This window comes from Bos indicus, chromosome 1 (genome assembly GCF_029378745.1).
Source record: "Bos indicus isolate NIAB-ARS_2022 breed Sahiwal x Tharparkar chromosome 1, NIAB-ARS_B.indTharparkar_mat_pri_1.0, whole genome shotgun sequence".
NCBI classification, from domain to species: Eukaryota; Metazoa; Chordata; class Mammalia; order Artiodactyla; family Bovidae; genus Bos; species Bos indicus.
The window spans coordinates 68968459-68986599 of record NC_091760.1 but is presented as its reverse complement, the minus strand read 5'-3'; the positions used below and the strand labels follow the sequence as shown (position 1 = coordinate 68986599).

At 41.8% G+C, this 18141-nt stretch overlaps 1 protein-coding gene and 1 pseudogene across 1 annotated transcript in view; one reads left to right on the top strand and one right to left on the bottom strand.

The window, feature by feature from the left end:
* The window catches only part of ROPN1 (rhophilin associated tail protein 1), a 35113-nt gene that overhangs the window by 16360 nt on the left and 612 nt on the right, over positions 1 to 18141 (top strand). Inside the window, exons 2-5 of the mRNA XM_019956762.2 lie at positions 7693 to 7820; positions 11581 to 11698; positions 12966 to 13127; positions 17843 to 18018. Coding sequence (XP_019812321.2) covers positions 7705 to 7820; positions 11581 to 11698; positions 12966 to 13127; positions 17843 to 18018 — 572 coding nt within the window. The 5' untranslated portion in view covers positions 7693 to 7704. The remainder of the gene's footprint in view (positions 1 to 7692; positions 7821 to 11580; positions 11699 to 12965; positions 13128 to 17842; positions 18019 to 18141) is intronic.
* On the bottom strand, positions 7362 to 7441 carry LOC139185376 (U4 spliceosomal RNA; annotated as a pseudogene).

Here is an 18141-nt window from a genome sequence, read left to right as displayed (position 1 = left end):
GAGTGGAGGAGTGCGTGGGGAGGGAGGGAGAGAGACTGAGAGAGAGAGAGTGAGAGAGAGAGAGACAGAGAGAGAGAGAGAGTGCATGCACGCAGGAGAGAGAGTCCTGTAGTGATGCTTTCTAAGGTCCACTTGACTTCACATTCCAGGATGTCTGGCTCTAGGTGAGTGATCACACCATCGTGATTTCATGAAGCTCTTTTTGTACAGTTCTTTGTATTCTTGCCACCTCTTCTTAATATCTTCTGTTTCTGTTAGGTCCATACCATTTCTGTCCTTTATTGAGCCCATCTTTGCATGAAATGTTCCCTTGGTATCTCTAATTTTCTTGAAGAGATCCCTAGTCTTTCCCATTCTGTTGCTTTCCTCTATTTCTTTGCATTGATCTCTGAGGAAGGCTTTCTTATCTCTCCTTGCTATTCTTTGTAACTCTGCATTCGGATGCTTATATCTTTCCTTTTCTCCTTTGCTTTTCACTTCCCTTCTTTTCACAGCTATTTTTAAGGCCTCCCCAGACAGCCATTTTGCTTTTTTGTATTTCTTTTCCATGGGGATGGTCTTGATCCCTGTCTCCTGTACAATGTCACGAACTTCTGTCCATAGTTCATCAAGCACTCTATCAGATCTAGTCCCTTAAATCTATTTCTCACTTCTACTGTATAGTCATAAGGGATTTGATTTAGGTCATACCTGAATGGTCTAGTGGTTTTCCCTACATTCTTCAATTTAAGTCTGAATTTGGCAATAAGGAGTTCATGATCTGAGCCACAGTCACTGTACAGAGCTTCTCCATCTTTGGCTGCAAAGAATATAATCAATCTGATTTCAGTGTTGACCATCTGGTGATATCCATGTGTAGAGTCTTCTCTTGTGTTGTTGGAAGAGAGTGTTGGCTATGACCAGTGCGTTCTCTTGGCAAAACTCTATTAGTCTTTGCCCTGCTTCATTCCGTGTTCCAAGGCCAAATTTGCCTGTTACTCCAGGTGTTTCTTAACTTCCTACTTTTGCATTCCAGTCCCCTATAATGAAAAGGACATCTTTTTTGGATGTTAGTTCTAAAAGGTCTTGTAGGTCTTCATAGAACCGTTCAACTTCAGCTTCTTCAGTGTTACTGGTTGGGGCATAGATTTGGATTACTGTGATATTGAATGGTTTGCCTTGGAAACGAACAGAGATCACTCTGTCGTTTTTGAGATTGCATCCAAGTACTGCATTTCAGACTCTTGTTGACCATGATGGCTACACCATTTCTTCTAAGGGATTCCTGCCCACAGTAGTAGATATAATGGTCATCTGAGTGAAATTCACCCATTCCAGTCCATTTGAGTTTGCTGATTCCTAGAATGTTGTTTACTCTTGCCACCTCCTGTTTGACCACTTCCAATTTGCCTTGATTCATGGACCTAACATTCCAGGTTCCTATGCAATATTGCTCTTTACAGCATTGGACTTTGCTTCCACCACCAATCACATCCACAGCTAGGTATTGTTTTTGCTTTGGCTCCATCCCTTCATTCGTTTTGGAGTTATTTCTCCACTGATCTCCAGTAGCATATTGGGCACCTACTAACCTGGGAAGTTCCCCTTTCAGTGTCCTATCTTTTTGCCTTTTCATACTGTTCATGGGGTTCTCAAGGCACTTTCTGGCAAATCAGTATTCTTCCAAGCCTTCCCCTTGAGGGATGCTAACTAGTGCTGTTAACTGTACACTCTTACTAACATCTGTAGATTCATCACCCTGCAAGGAAACACTTTGATTTGGTCATGTGGAGACTGCATGTATGCATCTTCTAATAGTAATGTTCCATTTTTATATTTCCTTTGCTTCATTTGGTTCCGAATGTGATCATATCTCAGGCAGGTGGGTAAAATGATTCTGTAATTGTGGGAGACATTTTGGTCTTACTTCTTAATTATGTGACCTTTTAATTAGCTTCCTGAACCCAACCTGATATAAACTACCATGTAGTTGTAAACACCTTTGTAAAACGTTTCATAAAGCAGTGGTTTTCAAAGTGTGGTTTCAGGGACTTCTGAGGATCCTTGAGATTTTAGGGGGTAGGAATCCATGAAGATAAAGCTATTTTTGTAATAATATCAAGACACTGTAGGTCTTTCTCATGCTTCTTCTTAAGAGCATACACTGGAGTTTCCCAGAAGCTACACGATGTGTGATTGAATTCAGTCAAATGGATTGAATGCAAAAAGCAGATATGATAATCTAGCTGGTTCTATTAAGCCAGACAATAGAAGACTTTCAGAAAATATAATGCCACACTTCTCACTAAGAATTTTTGTTGGTTTGTTTTCTAGAAACTATAGTTATTTTTTATAAGATATGAAGGAGCTATTTTTATTTTAAAATAAATATTTTAAAATTCCTAAAATGACAAATATTGCATGATATAACCCATATTAACAAAAGACTTTTTGGATCCTCAATAACTTTTCAGAATGTAAGGGGTGCTGAGATCAAAGACTTTGAGAATTAATCTCTTAAAAGACTATCTGTATAATATAGATATTTTCTGTTAAGGCTCTGGCATAATTTACCTGGCACCATTTTTTTCACTCGATAACTTTTCCATTAAAATGAGATATTTAGGCAGATATCTGGGTAAAGAAAAAAATTATCAGAGCAAACAAATCCAAATTTCAAATAGTCCTCACTATGTTGCCTAATAAGTGATTTTAATTTATATTTTGGACTATATGTATAATGTCTGTGAATCTGCACAAGTATTAAATTATAATTAGATATTAATTCAAAATTATATTTTATAGTAGGAAAATCGGAGAAGGCAATGGCACCCCACTCCACCACTCTTGCCTGGAAAATCCCATGGACGGAGGAGCCTGGTGGGCGGCAGTCCAAGGGTTCGCAAAGAGTCGGACACAACTGAGCGACTTCCCTTTCCCTTTTCACTTTCATACATTGGAGAAGGAAATGGCAACCCAATCCAGTGTTCTTGCCTGGAGAATCCCAGGGACGGTGGAGCCTGGTTGGCTGCCATCTATGGGATTGCACAGACGGACACGACTGAAGCGACTTAGCAGCAGCAGCAGCAGCAGCAGTAGGAAAATAAATCATATATTTAAAATACTTGAGACTATAGGCCTTTTTTACTGTAACAAATCAGTTTTCAGATAGAAGAAAATTGTTCATTTTCTGTAGAGTAGTTTCATAACACTTTTGAAAAGGGGAATTTTAAGAAATGCTACCATTTAATTTAGCAGTTAAAATGCTAAACTGTCCACAAAATTTAAATATTACTCATACTCAAGTATAGTTGAAGTATTTTGGGAAATATTTTTATAAGGTAATAAAGGCCCACAGTCTCTTACTGAATCAATTAAATTATTTTACACTATTATTTGCTTTTAGAAGAGAGCTTAATTTTTTAATTTCCACAAACAACATCATTATAGAATTTCATACTGAATCAAATTTTGGATATTTAACATCACAAACCAAGGATAAATAAATATATAAATCAAGACACAATTTTTTTAAATTAACAAAATCAATTATGTTTTATTAGAGAGAAGTAATAATGATGATTAAAACATATACCTTCTTTTGGGGGAGTAAATTTTAAAAATAACAGAAAATTAAAGGAAGACCTAAGTACTGGAAACATATATGCACAAAACTTTGGCACTGACAGTAAATACATGGCAGTTACCACAGTGATCAAACTTACAGAGGTGGTTTTAACATGGTGGTTAAAGGGGGAAATTCTATAAAAGCATCTCTGCTGGCATGTGCTCTGCCTAAAACCTTAAGCACCAAAACAATAATCACAGAAATCTGGAAGTTTACTGACTGAGTGAAACAATATCCAAATATAATTTCAACTGTTACAAATTTGTGTATAGTTGTAAAATGGTTGTAAATTTTGTATCACTATGAAAAGTATACAATCACTAATCAATCACTGCACACCTGTAACCCATTCTGCCATGACCACTTGTGGGAAGCTCCGCTTTAGAGATCTATAAAGGCAGAATAGGATGAGATGGTAAAATGTGTACTACAAAGAATATGTGATGATACTCAAGGTTTGTAGGAAGGCTCGTGGCATAGCACAGACTCAAGATGAACCTTGGCGAGGATGTGCAGGATTTTAACAGATGGGAAGAAAGAGGGAGGACCCCTCAACTAAGCCAGGCTGAATTAGTAACATACTGAGGGAAAGAGGAAAGCTGGATGGAGTATTACTAACAGTGGGAAAGTGCTAAGCTTTGAATTCATAATTTTTTTGGAAAGTGGCCAGAGTAAACCATGTGTTAGAAATTTATGTTGATAAATACTAGTAAAAATTTATACTGTAAAATTCTATATAAATTTATTTAATGGAGAGCCTTGAAAGTCAGGATTGGATTATCATTTTGTCAGCTGGACTTTCTGACCTATTAACAGCAGTGTAGAAGGTAGATCAGGACATACCAGTCAGGAGAGACCAGAGAGTAACCCAAGACAGGGTAGCCCATTAGGAGGTGAAGGACTGAACCAGAGTAAATGAGGTGAAAATAAAGAGGAAGGGATGAGTAGGAGACACATGTCAAACGAAACATCAATGAGATTTAGTGACAGATTCAACAGACTAAAGAGAATAGAGGCTCCAGGGCTTGGAGGCCGAACGACCAAGGAATGGTGGCATTGTATTCAGAAACAAATCTAGAGAGGGGACTTGGGAGATGGAGAATGAGTGACTGAACAACAACAAAAAGATTTGTTTTATATATATTATATACCTATGTATATATAAATATATTTTACATATATGTATTTGGTGGTAAAATATACATAAAACTGACCACATTAACCATTTTTAAGTGTACAGTTCAGTGGCATTCAATACCTTCACATTTTTGTGACATCATCACTCCCATCCATCTGCACAACTTTCTCATCTTTCTAAACTGAAACCGTACCTGTTACCTAACAGTCATGTCCAACTCTTAGTGACCTCATGGAGTGCAGCAGGCCAGGCTTCCCTGTCCTTCACTATCTCACGGAGTTTGCTCAGACTCATGTCCTTTGAGTTGGTGATGCCATCCAACCATCCTATCCTCTGTCGCCCATTCTTTTCCTGCCCTCAATCTTTCCCAGTATCAGGGTCTTTTCCAATGAGTCGGCTCTTCACATAGGTGGCCAAAGTATTGGAGCTTCAGCATGAATCCTTCCAGTGAGTATTCATGGTTGATTTCCTTTAGGATTGACTTGTTTCATAAATACAGTTGACCACTTTAACCAGATATATATGTATGGTTATGAGCAGACAATATGAGCAAACTAAGTTACTGCCCCTTGCTAGATAAAATGAATTGAAAAGTTATCAGAAACAATCAACTTGTAATAATAACTGTTAAAATTATGAACTGTTTCATACATACAAATAAAATACATAACTAAATTTAAACATAAAAATGATGAAACATACATGTAAGCTTAAAACATAGAACATTCCTAATAGTGTTGGGACTCCTGTTGCATCTCCCTCCCTGATGGTATCTCTCTCCCTCCCCTATCAAGGACAATACCATTCTGAATTTGTGTTTATCATCCTTTGCTCTTTCTTATAATACTATATGCATAATAATTTATAATTTAATTTCTTATAATGCTATTCTTATTATATATGTGACCCTAACTAATATACGGCTTGTTCCACCCAGCATCATGAGATTCACCCTGGTGAGGACTTGTGCTATCTTCCCAATGAATTGAAGCTTTTATATTATGTAGTGACCCTCTTTATTCTTACATGCTTTGTGCCTTAAAGTCTCTTTCATCTGGTTTTGACTCATCTACCTCAACTTTCCTTTGGTTATTATTTGCCTATTTATCCATACATCCTTTTACCTTCAGCCTTTCTGTGTACTTGAGTCTTTTCAGGTGTGCCTGCAACTAGACATTTAAAAAATCCAGTCTGACAATTTCTGTATTTTAATTGACACATTTAAGACCTTTCCTTTTTACTGATTACTGATATATGTGACTTCTCTTCTATCATGTCATTTATCCACTTTTCCTATGCTTCCCCCAGCCCCTCTTTTCTTGCCTTCTTTTGGATCAATCAAGTTGCGTTGTTATTACTCTTAATTCCTTTTCTTATTTCTGATTGGTGGTTATATTACTTTTATGGTAATTACCCTTGAATTTTTGTATGCAAAATTGATGTCTTTAGACCCTTCTTCCTCTGAACAATAGTACACAAAATGGAAGATAACAGAGTACCACCAACCTGATACCACTTTAATTTCTTGTCTTGAGATTTCCCAACCAGGCTGGTAGTATAAATTTAAAACTTAGACCTAGCTTGTGGCTTCATATTTGTGGGAGACTATTTCTCCCCCAATAAGAAGCAGCAACCCTGGAGTAGGAAATGGCAACCCTCTCTAGTGTTCTTGCCTGGGAAATGCTATGGACTGTAGGGCTACAGTCCATGGCCTACAGTCCATGGGGTCACAAAGAGTTGGACATGACTTAGCTACTGACCAACCACAAAAGAAGCAGCAAGGGAGAAAGATTTCTGTGCCACTTGCCCTTTGCCAGTAGGCAGGTATTCAGTCCCATCCTTTCACACTAAGTGTGTGAACCCTAAAGGGTTTCAGGTTTAGGGGAATAAGAGAGTCTTCCTTTCAGCTGTTTACTTTTTCACTCCTTGCCTGGCCTTTTATCTCAAAGCCTCAGTTCCTGGCATCTACATTTGCCCCAAGCCAGCCCTAACCTCTTCATTTGCTTTCCACTCTCATTTCTGCCTTACTTATGTGGCACATGAGGATTCCCCTCACTTTCTTGCAAGCTCAGCAAAGCAATTTGAAAGGTGTGTTTGCTGGGATTTGTCTCATATCCAGGTGTTTCGAAGAGACAGGGCTTTTCAGAACATTTATACTCTATTTTAAAGCAAACAAAGTCTTTTCATCTGTTGTTCATTTGCACATGGTGTTGTATACTATCTATGGATTTTCATGTTTTGTTTCAATTTACCCTGGAACTTTTTGAATGAAACATACAAGTTTCTCTTTACAATTAAAGTAGATGAGTATACCTGCAAAGGTATAGAGAGCTGTTCATCAAATGGCTCTTTAGTGACTATTTTTATTTGGAAATATGTAATACAATGTCAAGTAATGGAGGATTCACAGAGTAAATTTTGCTACAACTCTTATGGGACCAATAAGACTTGTGTGATATGGAAGATGGTAGTAATCTGATGTTGAGCAAATTATTTTGCATGAACCCATTTTTATTTATACAAATATGTATTTACACTGGAAAAATTCTGAATGGAGAGATTCAGTATCTTGGGGGTGCTATCATTAGAGGTCTTTCTGTTTACTTCTTATTGATCTCTATGTTTTTTTTGTAAATTAGCAATAATCCTACCTCGGATAAACCTCATTGGCCAGGAAACCGCCACTGTGCAAAGCTAACCTCTACTTTTTTAATGAACAAATAATATTGTGTGTTTTTTAAGTAAATGAAAGAATTAATTATAACAATAGAAAGCGGGGATTAGTGAAGGCCTTCTAACTTCGGGGTCGTGTAACAATAGGTCTGTCTTGTGGGGTAGTGAACCCCCAATATTGAGAGTGTCTCACAGAGGCTGGGTGACCTCCTGTCGAAGATTCCTGTCATCTTATGATTCAAAGATTCTCATTTTCTTTTTCCTCTGACAATAGGTCAATCAATCAATGCCTCAGACAGATAAGCAAATATGCATTCCTCCAGAGCTGCCGGAATTGCTGAAGCAATTCACCAAAGCCGCCATTCGGTCCCAGCCGCAGGATCTCATCCAGTGGGCTGCAGAGTACGTACTCCTTTCTCACCTCCAGCCCCGGTTCCCCTTGGAGGTGGAGGTGGAGGTGGCGGGTGGAGGAGGGAAGGTTTGCAAAACTGAGAGGAGGTTGTCATGGCTGCAGCCTGGGAGTCGGGACTGATTAGCATAATCTTTGTGATGTTCAGCTGTCACGTTGCTTTGATACTTTAAATCCATACAGAAATCCCGCAAACTGAGAGGATGGAGGCCCTTCGCCAAGTAAACCAGACTGAGCGACTGGACGCCAGGGCTATAGTCAAAGTCCTAGGGCAATCAGCAAGAGTTAGATTACCACATCACATCACTCAAGCACATTCCACTGGGTCCCTGCTCCCACCCCCGCCCCTCCCCCACTCCCTGTCCCAGTGGAAAGAAAGGCCCAGAGTCCCTCGGAGCTTTAGCCTGCCTTTCCCTGATGTAAACCAGAGCCTCATTCTCAGATTTCACCACCAGATGGCAGCAGTGCACATGTGGGGGAGCTATGCGATGAGCCCGCGGGGCGGACTGTGTGGGATCAGTCCAAGTGGGTTCTCTCCTGAGTTAAAGCCTGTAATGAGATCCCTTCCTCTACTACTGTTAAAACTCATTCTTGAGCCTAGCCACAGACACTTTGTATCTCATCTTTGGGGAAATCGCTATTTTCTTGACTTTGAACCAATGTATTCCTTCAGCATAAGGATTCCACACTGCACTAGTGATGGGGGCAGGCGGAGCAGCGGCCTGGCTTCATTGTGCCTCAAACACAGGTGTCCTCTTTCAGGAGACACCTCCAGAGGCTGCCCAGTGGAAGGAGCTCACTCAGTAACTGCTAGCCGGGACTGAAACTTTACAGAGAAAGGCTCCCAGCTACGAAATTGCTCCTTAGACAAAAGTGCCTGCATGAATCCGGGAACTGAGGCTTGGGGCAGAGTTAGGAGTGGACCAATCCTCCCAGGGACCACTTTCAGGCTAGTTTTACTGTTTGGTGATGGCCTCCTTAGTAGGGCTTCACTGGGAGAGGGGTTACGGAGTCACAGGCTGCAGACCAGAGCTGGTAGGTTGGGGGAGGAGAGAGCACCTTCCTCCTGAGGTTGAGGAGGTCCATTGAGCAGGTGGTGAGGAGGAAGCACTGATACCTCTGAGAAGGCTCAAGATGTACCAAAAGGACCCTCACGGAGTCTCCCTGGCCAGTGTGCTCCTGCTCCTGGGCTGGGCTAGTATGAAGTTTCTACAAATGGAAGGAAAATGAGCCAGTAGCGCTCATAAAAACAAGACACAAGTGGGGTTGCTTTGCCTGGTAATGAAACCTGTTTAGTTTTCCATTCTCAACTTTATATATAACGTCTAGGATCGAACTTTAAGCATCAGAAGACTAATTTCCTTTGGCACACCCAGACAGACTTTTATACTACACGATAGTTTAAAACCTCATTTTATTGTTCTTGCACTGCTGCTTTATAGCAAGAAAAATGACATTTCTTGGTAGTGTCCCTGACATTTATGGGAGAAAACATTCCACTGTTGTAGTTTGCTTGCTTCCATATCGTATCGTGTGCTGTAAGTGTTGTAGATATCCGTGAAGAATCAGTTTGTAGTTTAACTACAGTGAAAAAGGAGAACATGACCTAAGAGCACTTTCCATCTATTCAGACACAGAAAGCACTTGTCAGATGGTTTTATGCGGCTTAGAAACCTGCAGCATTTTAGAGATAAAACTCTATGAAGTGTTTTCATGACAAAATGTCTATTTACCACGAGCCAAAGTTTCCCTGCATATATACTATCCATGAAGAAACCACCTCCCAGACGTCAGCAGGACACAAACTCTTTTGTCTTGTGTTGGGTATGTGTGACCACACAAATGTGAAGAACCATGGAAATGCTCACTACAAACGAAGCCAGATAACCCACAGAGGATTACACTCATGACTACAGGCTCAGTTCCACACACTCTAACCAACGCTGCTACAAGGCCCAAAGATGCTGCTGAGCCTCACTCACCCCACACTGACCTGGTCTGCAGAGACCACTCAGGTACATTAGTAGGGTGACCTGGAAGTATTTCTTCTGTCCTCCCTGTGGATGACCTCCAAGGGGTGCCTGGAAGATGTTTTGGTCTTGGAAGCTGTTGCTCTGCGTTGTGTGATGACACAACTTAGACACGGCTAAGAGACAGGCCATGGTTTACCCCATCACTGTAAGTTGTTCAATCTCTCAGTTGTGTCTAACTCTTTATGACACCATGGACTGCAGCACGCCAGGCCTCCCTGTCCCTCACTATCTCCTGGAGTTTACCCAAGTTCATGTGCATTGAATCAGTGATGCTATCCAACCATCTCATCATTGTATAATTTCACCCTAAAATGGGCTTTTATAAAATTTCATCTGAATTCTTTGTATATTACCTGGAGCTGGAGAAATTCATAAAACGTAAGAGAGGGACAGAGGCTGTGATCCATGGGTAGTCAATAACGAGGCTTCTAATGGAGACAGGCCTTTCCACATAGCATCAGTGCCCTGTGGATCAACTGCTCATGTCTGTTCCCTGCTGCAGGCAGCCAGTTTCCTTCATAGGTCAGTCCCAGAACAGAACTCATTGTTTTTCCCACTGCACCAAAACAAAGTGCGTTCCACAAAGCGCTGATGTTCAGGCAGTACTGAAATTTTGAGGGAAGATGAAGATTTTAGGGCTTCCCAGGTGGCTCCGTGGTAAAGAAACTGCCTGCCAATGTAGGAGACTCCCACTAGTTAATGGGGACTTCCCAGGTGGAGCTAGTGGTAAAGAGCCCACCTGCCAATGTGGGAGACGTAAGAGATGCAGGTTCAGTTCCTGGGTCGGGAAGATCCTCTGGACAAAGGCATGGCAACCCACTCCAGTAATCTTGCCTGGAGAATCCTGTGGACAGAGGAGCCTGGCAGGCTATGGTTCATAGGATCACAAGGAGTTGAACATGACAAAGTGACTTAGCACCACTGCCTAATACCAACTTTAAGTAAGTAGATAGCCATCATACCAAGCATAAAGATTTTTATGTTTGAAAAAAGGTCCTTCGGGTACTAGGATTCTTCCTTCATAAAAAAGAGTAGGGGATTTAAAACAACAATAATTTTCTTTCCTTTTATACGCATACATATATATAGACATGTGTATGTACATATACTATATATATTATTATATCTCAACACACATATGTCTGTATATGTGTGTATGTCTCTTTTTGTGCATGTACACACATAAATGGAAAACATTTAGAAGGGAATGACAAAAAAATACCCAGACCCACTATACTTCAGGGAATTTCATATCAAACTTTTGTTGGTTATCCCACATCCTTAGAGAAAAACAAATCTACTTATTCCCTAAGCCATCTCTAGACCTTAAATGTGAAGTAACATTCAGGCTTTTCCTGTACATAAATGAACTAAAAACAACATCTGGCATATTTGTCGTCGTTTAGTTGCAACCCCATGGACTGTAGTTTGCCAGGCTCATCTGTCCATGGGATTTTCCAGGCAAGAATACTGGAGTGGGTTGCCAGTTCCTTCTCCAGGGGATTTTCCTAACCCAAGGATCAAACCTACATCTCCTGCTTGGCAGGAAAATTTTTTTTTTACCACTGAGCCACCTGGGAAGTCCATCTAGCATACAGAAGCCACTTAATAAATGTTCTTTCCTCCACCCCTACCCTCAAAAAAAGGGGAGAAGGGATTCCCAAAGCAGCCAGAGGCCACTAAAGTACAGGCTGGTCCCCCACCCCTTTTTTTCTTGTAGATATTTTGGGGCTATGTCCCGTGGAGAGATTCCTCCAGTAAGAGAGCAGTCTGAGCGAGTGGCTTTGTCTAACTGGGCTGAGCTGACACCGGAGCTGTTAAAGATCCTGCATTCCCGGGTAAGCGCCAACAGGCAGTGCAGATAAGGAATGTGGGGGTGATACTGAGTTTGGATGGGTGCAGACCAAAGTCCCCTTCTTGCTCATCAGCTGGCCACTCAGCACTGTCTTAAAATTCACTAAAGCGTGCACTGAGAGTAAATCTTCCCTTGTGAAAATAGGAATGATGCTGAAATAGGCTGTAAGCTGACTTGTCACTTGGGTCATTCCGCATTGTCCTGAAGCTGCCAGAACAGTCAGGGGCTCAGTGCAATTTGAATTCCTTCTCTCTAGAAAATGCAGGTCCACATCCCCTGACAGTGTCTTCCTTACTGATCAAGTCCAGATATGATGCCAATCAGAGTTTGGGGAGGGGCATATTATAGTTCCCCAGTTATCTCAGGTGCCAACATAGCCTTGCTTTTAGGCTCTCTGCACAGCCATATCATCCTGGGAGCTGTCCTGGGAATGGTTGAGAAGGGTCTGTCCTAAGAAAACTTGCAGCTTGGCCAACTCCCAAGAAATATGATTTACACTACCATACCTCATTTTAGGATACAGGTTTGAGGTGATTCAGGATTGACTTAGCCAAACGAGTTGGTCCCAGAGGCTTAGCATTTCACTGGAATCAGAGGACCAGGGAAGGCATAGTAGGACTTCACTGGGGCATCTGCACCCTTATTGTATTGTTGGCCAACAACTAGCCACTTGTGCCCTTCTCCTCTTGACTGCCAAGCACTTTGTGCAGTGGACATGGCAGAGAGCCGAGGTGCCTCGGAACGAGCAACATCAGCCATCCATACCATAGACCCCGTATTAAAGCAATGCATTTAGAGTCTAGTACAAAGAACTCAGTGGGGTCTAGAAGCAAGGGATTTAACATCTAGTTCTAGTTTCACCACTAATTAGTGTTTCCAGACAAGTTCTCTACTCCTTGGTTTCATTTTCAGGCTGCCCTCTCTGCCTTATAGGGACAACCTAGGGATGAAACAGCAAATTATAAAAGACCTAGAAAAAAATTAAAGTGTGATATACGTGTATGTTTTCCCCATAACTCTGATACCTGAAGTTCAAGTGATTAAATTATATATCAGAACGTTCTTCACTGGGCTGAACGTTTCTCTACCCTTGCAAAGAGAACTGCCAGAGTCCCTGCTGACCCCTGACACCTTCCCCCACCCCTTGCTGTATGCTGGGAGAACAGGGCCCTTGCCCTGGCAGGTGTCCTCAGGGCCTTCTCTCCTCCCACCCCTCATTCCTTGTCTCATGTCGGTCCCCCGCCCCGCAGGTTGGTGGCAGACTGATTGTCCATGCAGATGAGCTGGCCCAGATGTGGAAGGTGCTGAATCTCCCAACTGACCTGTTTAACAGTGTGATGAATGTGGGCCGCTTCACGGAGGAAATTGAGTGGCTGAAGTTTCTAGCCCTTGCCTGTAGCTCTCTCGGAGTTGTAAGTTAGCTTTAATGTTTTTTGTTCCTTAAGGGAAAATCTTTTGTGGGGCTGGACAGTCTCCAGGAAGGGGGGGGGGGGGGGCGCGGTGTAGTACACACAGTCAACTCTCCAGGGTTGATAAGGAGCCTACCCCTTCTTTTCTACTCCCCCTCCTCTCTGAATTAAGGTTATTTCTCTGCTTGTTAGCCAGAAGCAGGGATGGGGAGGAGAGCAGGGAAAGCTGTCATCTGGTTCTGGGGAGAAGTTGACTAAAATGCAGTTTTTGGATTATTTATTAATTTCACTTAGGTTTATTACCACTCCACTCCCTCCATTCATGTTCCTAAAGATAAGCAAAAGCCAGCTGTAGACGAAGATTGGCTTACATTTGGGTTTCAGACACCTAGAAGATATAATAATAGAGATTTTAAAAAAGAAATCAGCCTTATAGAAAACTACTGTATGATAAGCATAACTGGATACAAAAATCAGAGATAAGAGAGCAGGAAAGAAGATATGAGGCTGTTTCCAGATTCATAGTCATGACATCACCATGGATGCAGGATGTTCATACAAATTCATGCCTTTTCCAAATTTGACTTGAATTTACAATTGGAAAAGCCATTTTCCCATTTCAAAGAAACCATTTCATATACATACTTAAAAGCTTTAGGTATCATATTATATGTGGACTCACTCTTGTTAAACACTATTATAATAGCAAATGAAAATGAGTCAGAAAAATGATTTTTTAAAAATCCCCTAAATACATACAAACTTAAAAATTAATGAGAAAATTATTGCTTCTGCCAAAACCAAATGGTACAAAAAAGGTAGTTTGAATCATTCAGTATATCTAAATACAACCTTGTTCTTCCTTCTCAAATGTCCTGAGTATGTGTATTTGACACTTGTGCTTGTAAGAAAATTATCAGAAATACTGTAGTCCAACTTTTCCTGTGATTCTGCTCAACTTTCAGCATAATTATTTCTTTAGAGAGGAAGAGAGAAGAGGTCATTCTTGGGTTTTTTCCTTTTTCACGGCCTTCCCTAGCACTCTTATGCAATGAATAAACTATTCCCAGCAACAGAGGCAAATGAGTTGCCAATGAGCACTGCCACACTTCTGTGGAAATAGCCCCATGGATTGGGGGAAAATCACAGAGGAAAAATGAAAAATTGATACATTTTATTAAATTCTCGTAAGGTCACAAGCTTACTCACGCCATATTCACAGATGCTCATGGAGTGGGGAAATGTACTTTCTCTGTAATTAATCCTGCTTTTCCCCACCTACCCTACCCATGAAGAGTGGATTAAGAAAAGAATAGATTCAACCCAACCCAGGAGTTTTTCATCTGCTGCAGTAACTAAAAACAGCTTTCAGGTGAATTACTCAGTTTCTCAGATTTCTCCTCACAGCTCCTCTCTGCAAGGTGGCAGTTGAGTGTTCAAGGAAAGGCGTGATGCTGGGATCTCAGAGCACCCAGTAGGAGGGTTCGCACCTCCCTTGGTCCTCTCCAGCATCTCTGATCTCCATGGAAATACTCACCTGTGTGGTGCTAGCTGTGCAGCTGAAGTCTTTGGTCTTTTCTCTCTCACAGCACAATAATCCTCCAACCAGCAAACCTCCATTCTCCCTGGTGTTCAGGGCCTCCTTAAGTCACTTCCAGAGTGCCCTCATCTGCTCCACGTCACAGCCGCCCACCACCTTGGAGGTGTCTGAGTCCTCTCATCCACACGCCTCACAGTAACCTAGAATGACTTGGGAAAACCAAATTCCAACCCTCCTTCTGCAGCAGCTAGGTTTACTCTGATATGGCTGCCTCCCACACCAGGGAAAAAAAACCCATGAGGTGATGTTTCTACTTCCCTGCTAAAACGAGGAGGTTTGCGTAAATGTTCCATGAGGTTCTTTGGCCTCTATCATCCTGTGATTCTGTTCCACCTTCTCGGCTTCCACTGAGACACCCTCAAGCCTGGCCCAGGATAGCAGTGGCCCCACCAATTCTGAGCGGTGACGGGGGTCTGACTTTGTGTCCTGTATCCGTAAGTCAAGGGCTCCCAGTGCTGAAGTCCGCCTGCAGGACCCTCAAGCCTGGCCCAGGATAGCAGTGGCCCCACCAATTCTGAGCGGTGACGGGGGTCTGACTTTGTGTCCTGTATCCATAAGTCAAGGGCGCCCAGTGCTGAAGTCCGCCTGCAGGTCCAGTCCATAAATAAAGGATGCCCTGTGAATCCAGGAGCCCGTCCCGTTTTACCCATTTGTTTCATGTTGGACTGCTGCTGGGAACTTAAACGTGGGAGAGGTCGGGGTGTCACCATCTGGAGGAGGGGTGCGTTCTTGCTAATCTATACATCCTTCAAGGCAAGCCCAGAAATTCCTTTCTTGCTTTGCCAACTCATAGTCAGCCATGATATCCGTGCCATTTAGGAAATCAAGTCCCTTCCTTACAGAAAATCTAATGGCAGGAATTTTAGAAAGCAGGTACATTTACTCCAGTCTTGAGCTCCCTGAATCTACACGTGGTTCAAAGTGCCGCAGATACACTTCCCTTTGAGCATGCGTTCCTCTTCCCTTAGAGCATTTCTTCCTCTAGAAAACCTCTCAACCTCCTGTTCCATGGAGACCAATTATATACAAGAGGAGGTTGTGTGATGTGTTCACTAGAAGGAAGGGCATGTTTTGTCAGCAAATAATTCACTTTCTGAGGCTTTCACCTCTGAGTTTTAAAAAGAGGCTTGCAAGATGCTTAAAGGTTATCTTTATGGAGTGGACCCCCATCTGACCAAAAAAACTTGTGCAACAGAATGCAGACTTCTGTTTTTATTGTTGTTTAGTAGCTAGGTCATGTCCGACTCTTTGTTACCCTAGGGACTGTAGCCTTCCAGGCTCCTCTATCTATGCAATTTCCCAGGCAAGAATACTGGAATGGATTATCATTTCCTTCTCCAGGGGATCCTAACCCAGGGGTCAAACCTCTGTCTCCTGCATTGGCAGGGAGATTTTTTTGTTACCACTGAGCCATCTGGGAAGCCCAGATCTCTGTTTACTTTAGGCTTATTTAAGTTTACCAAAAAGCTCCAGTCCAAAGAGTTCTTATCCATTCATCTATTTATTAAATATTTGAAAATCTTAAGAAGGCAATAGAATTTGAAGGTTTGTTGCTTGAATAATCAATAAAAGATGTTTGGGGCAGAAAGCAAGGGCTGCCATAACAGTGTACCACAGACTAGGTGGCTTAAACAACAGCAATATTTTTTGGAAGCTGGAAGTCTGAGATCAAGATTGTAAATGGAACCACCTTGGCTTGTGAATGGAAGTTGTCTCCCTCTTCCTCATGTGGTCGTCCGTCTCTGCACTCATGAGTCTGGTCTCTCTCTCTCTCTCTCTGCATTGTAACCTCTTCTTGTAAGGACACCAGACCTACTGGATTAGAGTCCACTCTAATGACTTCCTTTTAACGTAATTAGCTCTTTAAAGGCTCCATCTCCAAATACAATCACATTCTGAGGTCCTAAGGGTTAGGGTTTCAACATATGGATTTTGGGCAGACATAACACAGCCCATAATAGCACCCCAATTTGGATGAGGCTGTAGGAAGAGGACTACAGAACAAAAGTGTGTTTTTTTTCAAAAAACACACACAGAGGATGAGCTATAGATGGGAATTGTGACATTCATGCACACATGCTCGTAAATCTACCTAAAACCACTGTCACGCTGACCTCAAGTCGTGCACACACCCTCCCATCCTCTGACAACCTCTTACCAGCCTCCTGTGTGCCCACCCCCAGCCCTCCTCTATGGAAGCGCCTGGCACACTGCCTCACACACGGCTTCACAACAGCTTCCAGGAGAGAACTCCCAAGGGCAGGAGACAGAGAGTAAATGGAAGTGGCCTGGCCCCCCGCTGTGGCACGGCTCCAAGTATCTCTCTGGAGTAGATAAGCTGTCCTAATCACTGCAGCCCTTTAGAACTAAGACCGGAGAGAAGTCAGAAGAAATTATTCTAATTTTGTAGGATGCAAAATCAAATTCCCCTCCTTAAGTGAGGTTATTCTCATTAAGATAATAAATGTCTTAAAGCATTCAACAGTCTATAAACTTAATTCCTTGAAAGTATTCCTCCCACCAAGAAAGGAAAGGAAATATTATAGAAAGATACCCAGTAGAGACAGAGGCGAGTATATTTTCAAAATGAGAAGCAAGTGATTTAAGAAAATCATACAGGGAGAAGAAAGGTAATAAAGGAAATAAAATAGTAACACAGTCCAAAGATTCTCCATTTACTTCTAACATTTACTCTTGGAGGACTTTAGTGATTCACACCATTTGTTTGGACATTCAGGTAACTAATCTTTATTATTAATATAAGTGTATTCATTTGACCTAAGTTTGATTTTACCTTTCTGATAAGAGGGTTTGCTGTTTATATATTCTAATCATTATCTTCCATAGAGATGGTAGCTGTGGTTTCTTTAAAGTACTTATTTTGTGAATAGATAGGGTTGCCACGACAACAACAAAAGAAAGACACCCAGTAGATACTCAATATTTTGAGATTGAGTTCACTGACATTCGGCATAAAAAATTCAAGCTTTCCAGAATATTGCATCATCCCCACTTAATTTTATGAGAGCAAGGTTTTTGTTTTGTTATAGCTAAACTGATCTTAGGAATTTAGCATGGAGTAGTGAGCTTCTCCTCACTTAACCTTCTGGTTTTATAGACCATTGCCAAAACTCTCAAGATAGTGTGTGAAGTGTTATCATCGGACCATGACAGTGGCCCTCCCCGGATCCCATTCAGCACCTTCCAGTTTCTCTACACGTATATCGCTGAAGTGGATGGGGAGATCTCAGCATCACACGTCAGTCGAATGCTGAACTACATTGAACAGGAAGTGTAAGCAAACATTTAGCAATTGGAGGGGAAAGAGTATATGGAAAGCAAATCCAGCAGACCAAGGCATAGTGAGGTTACTGTATTATGCAGCTCTGGGAACAGAGGAATGTTGTGAAGAACAGT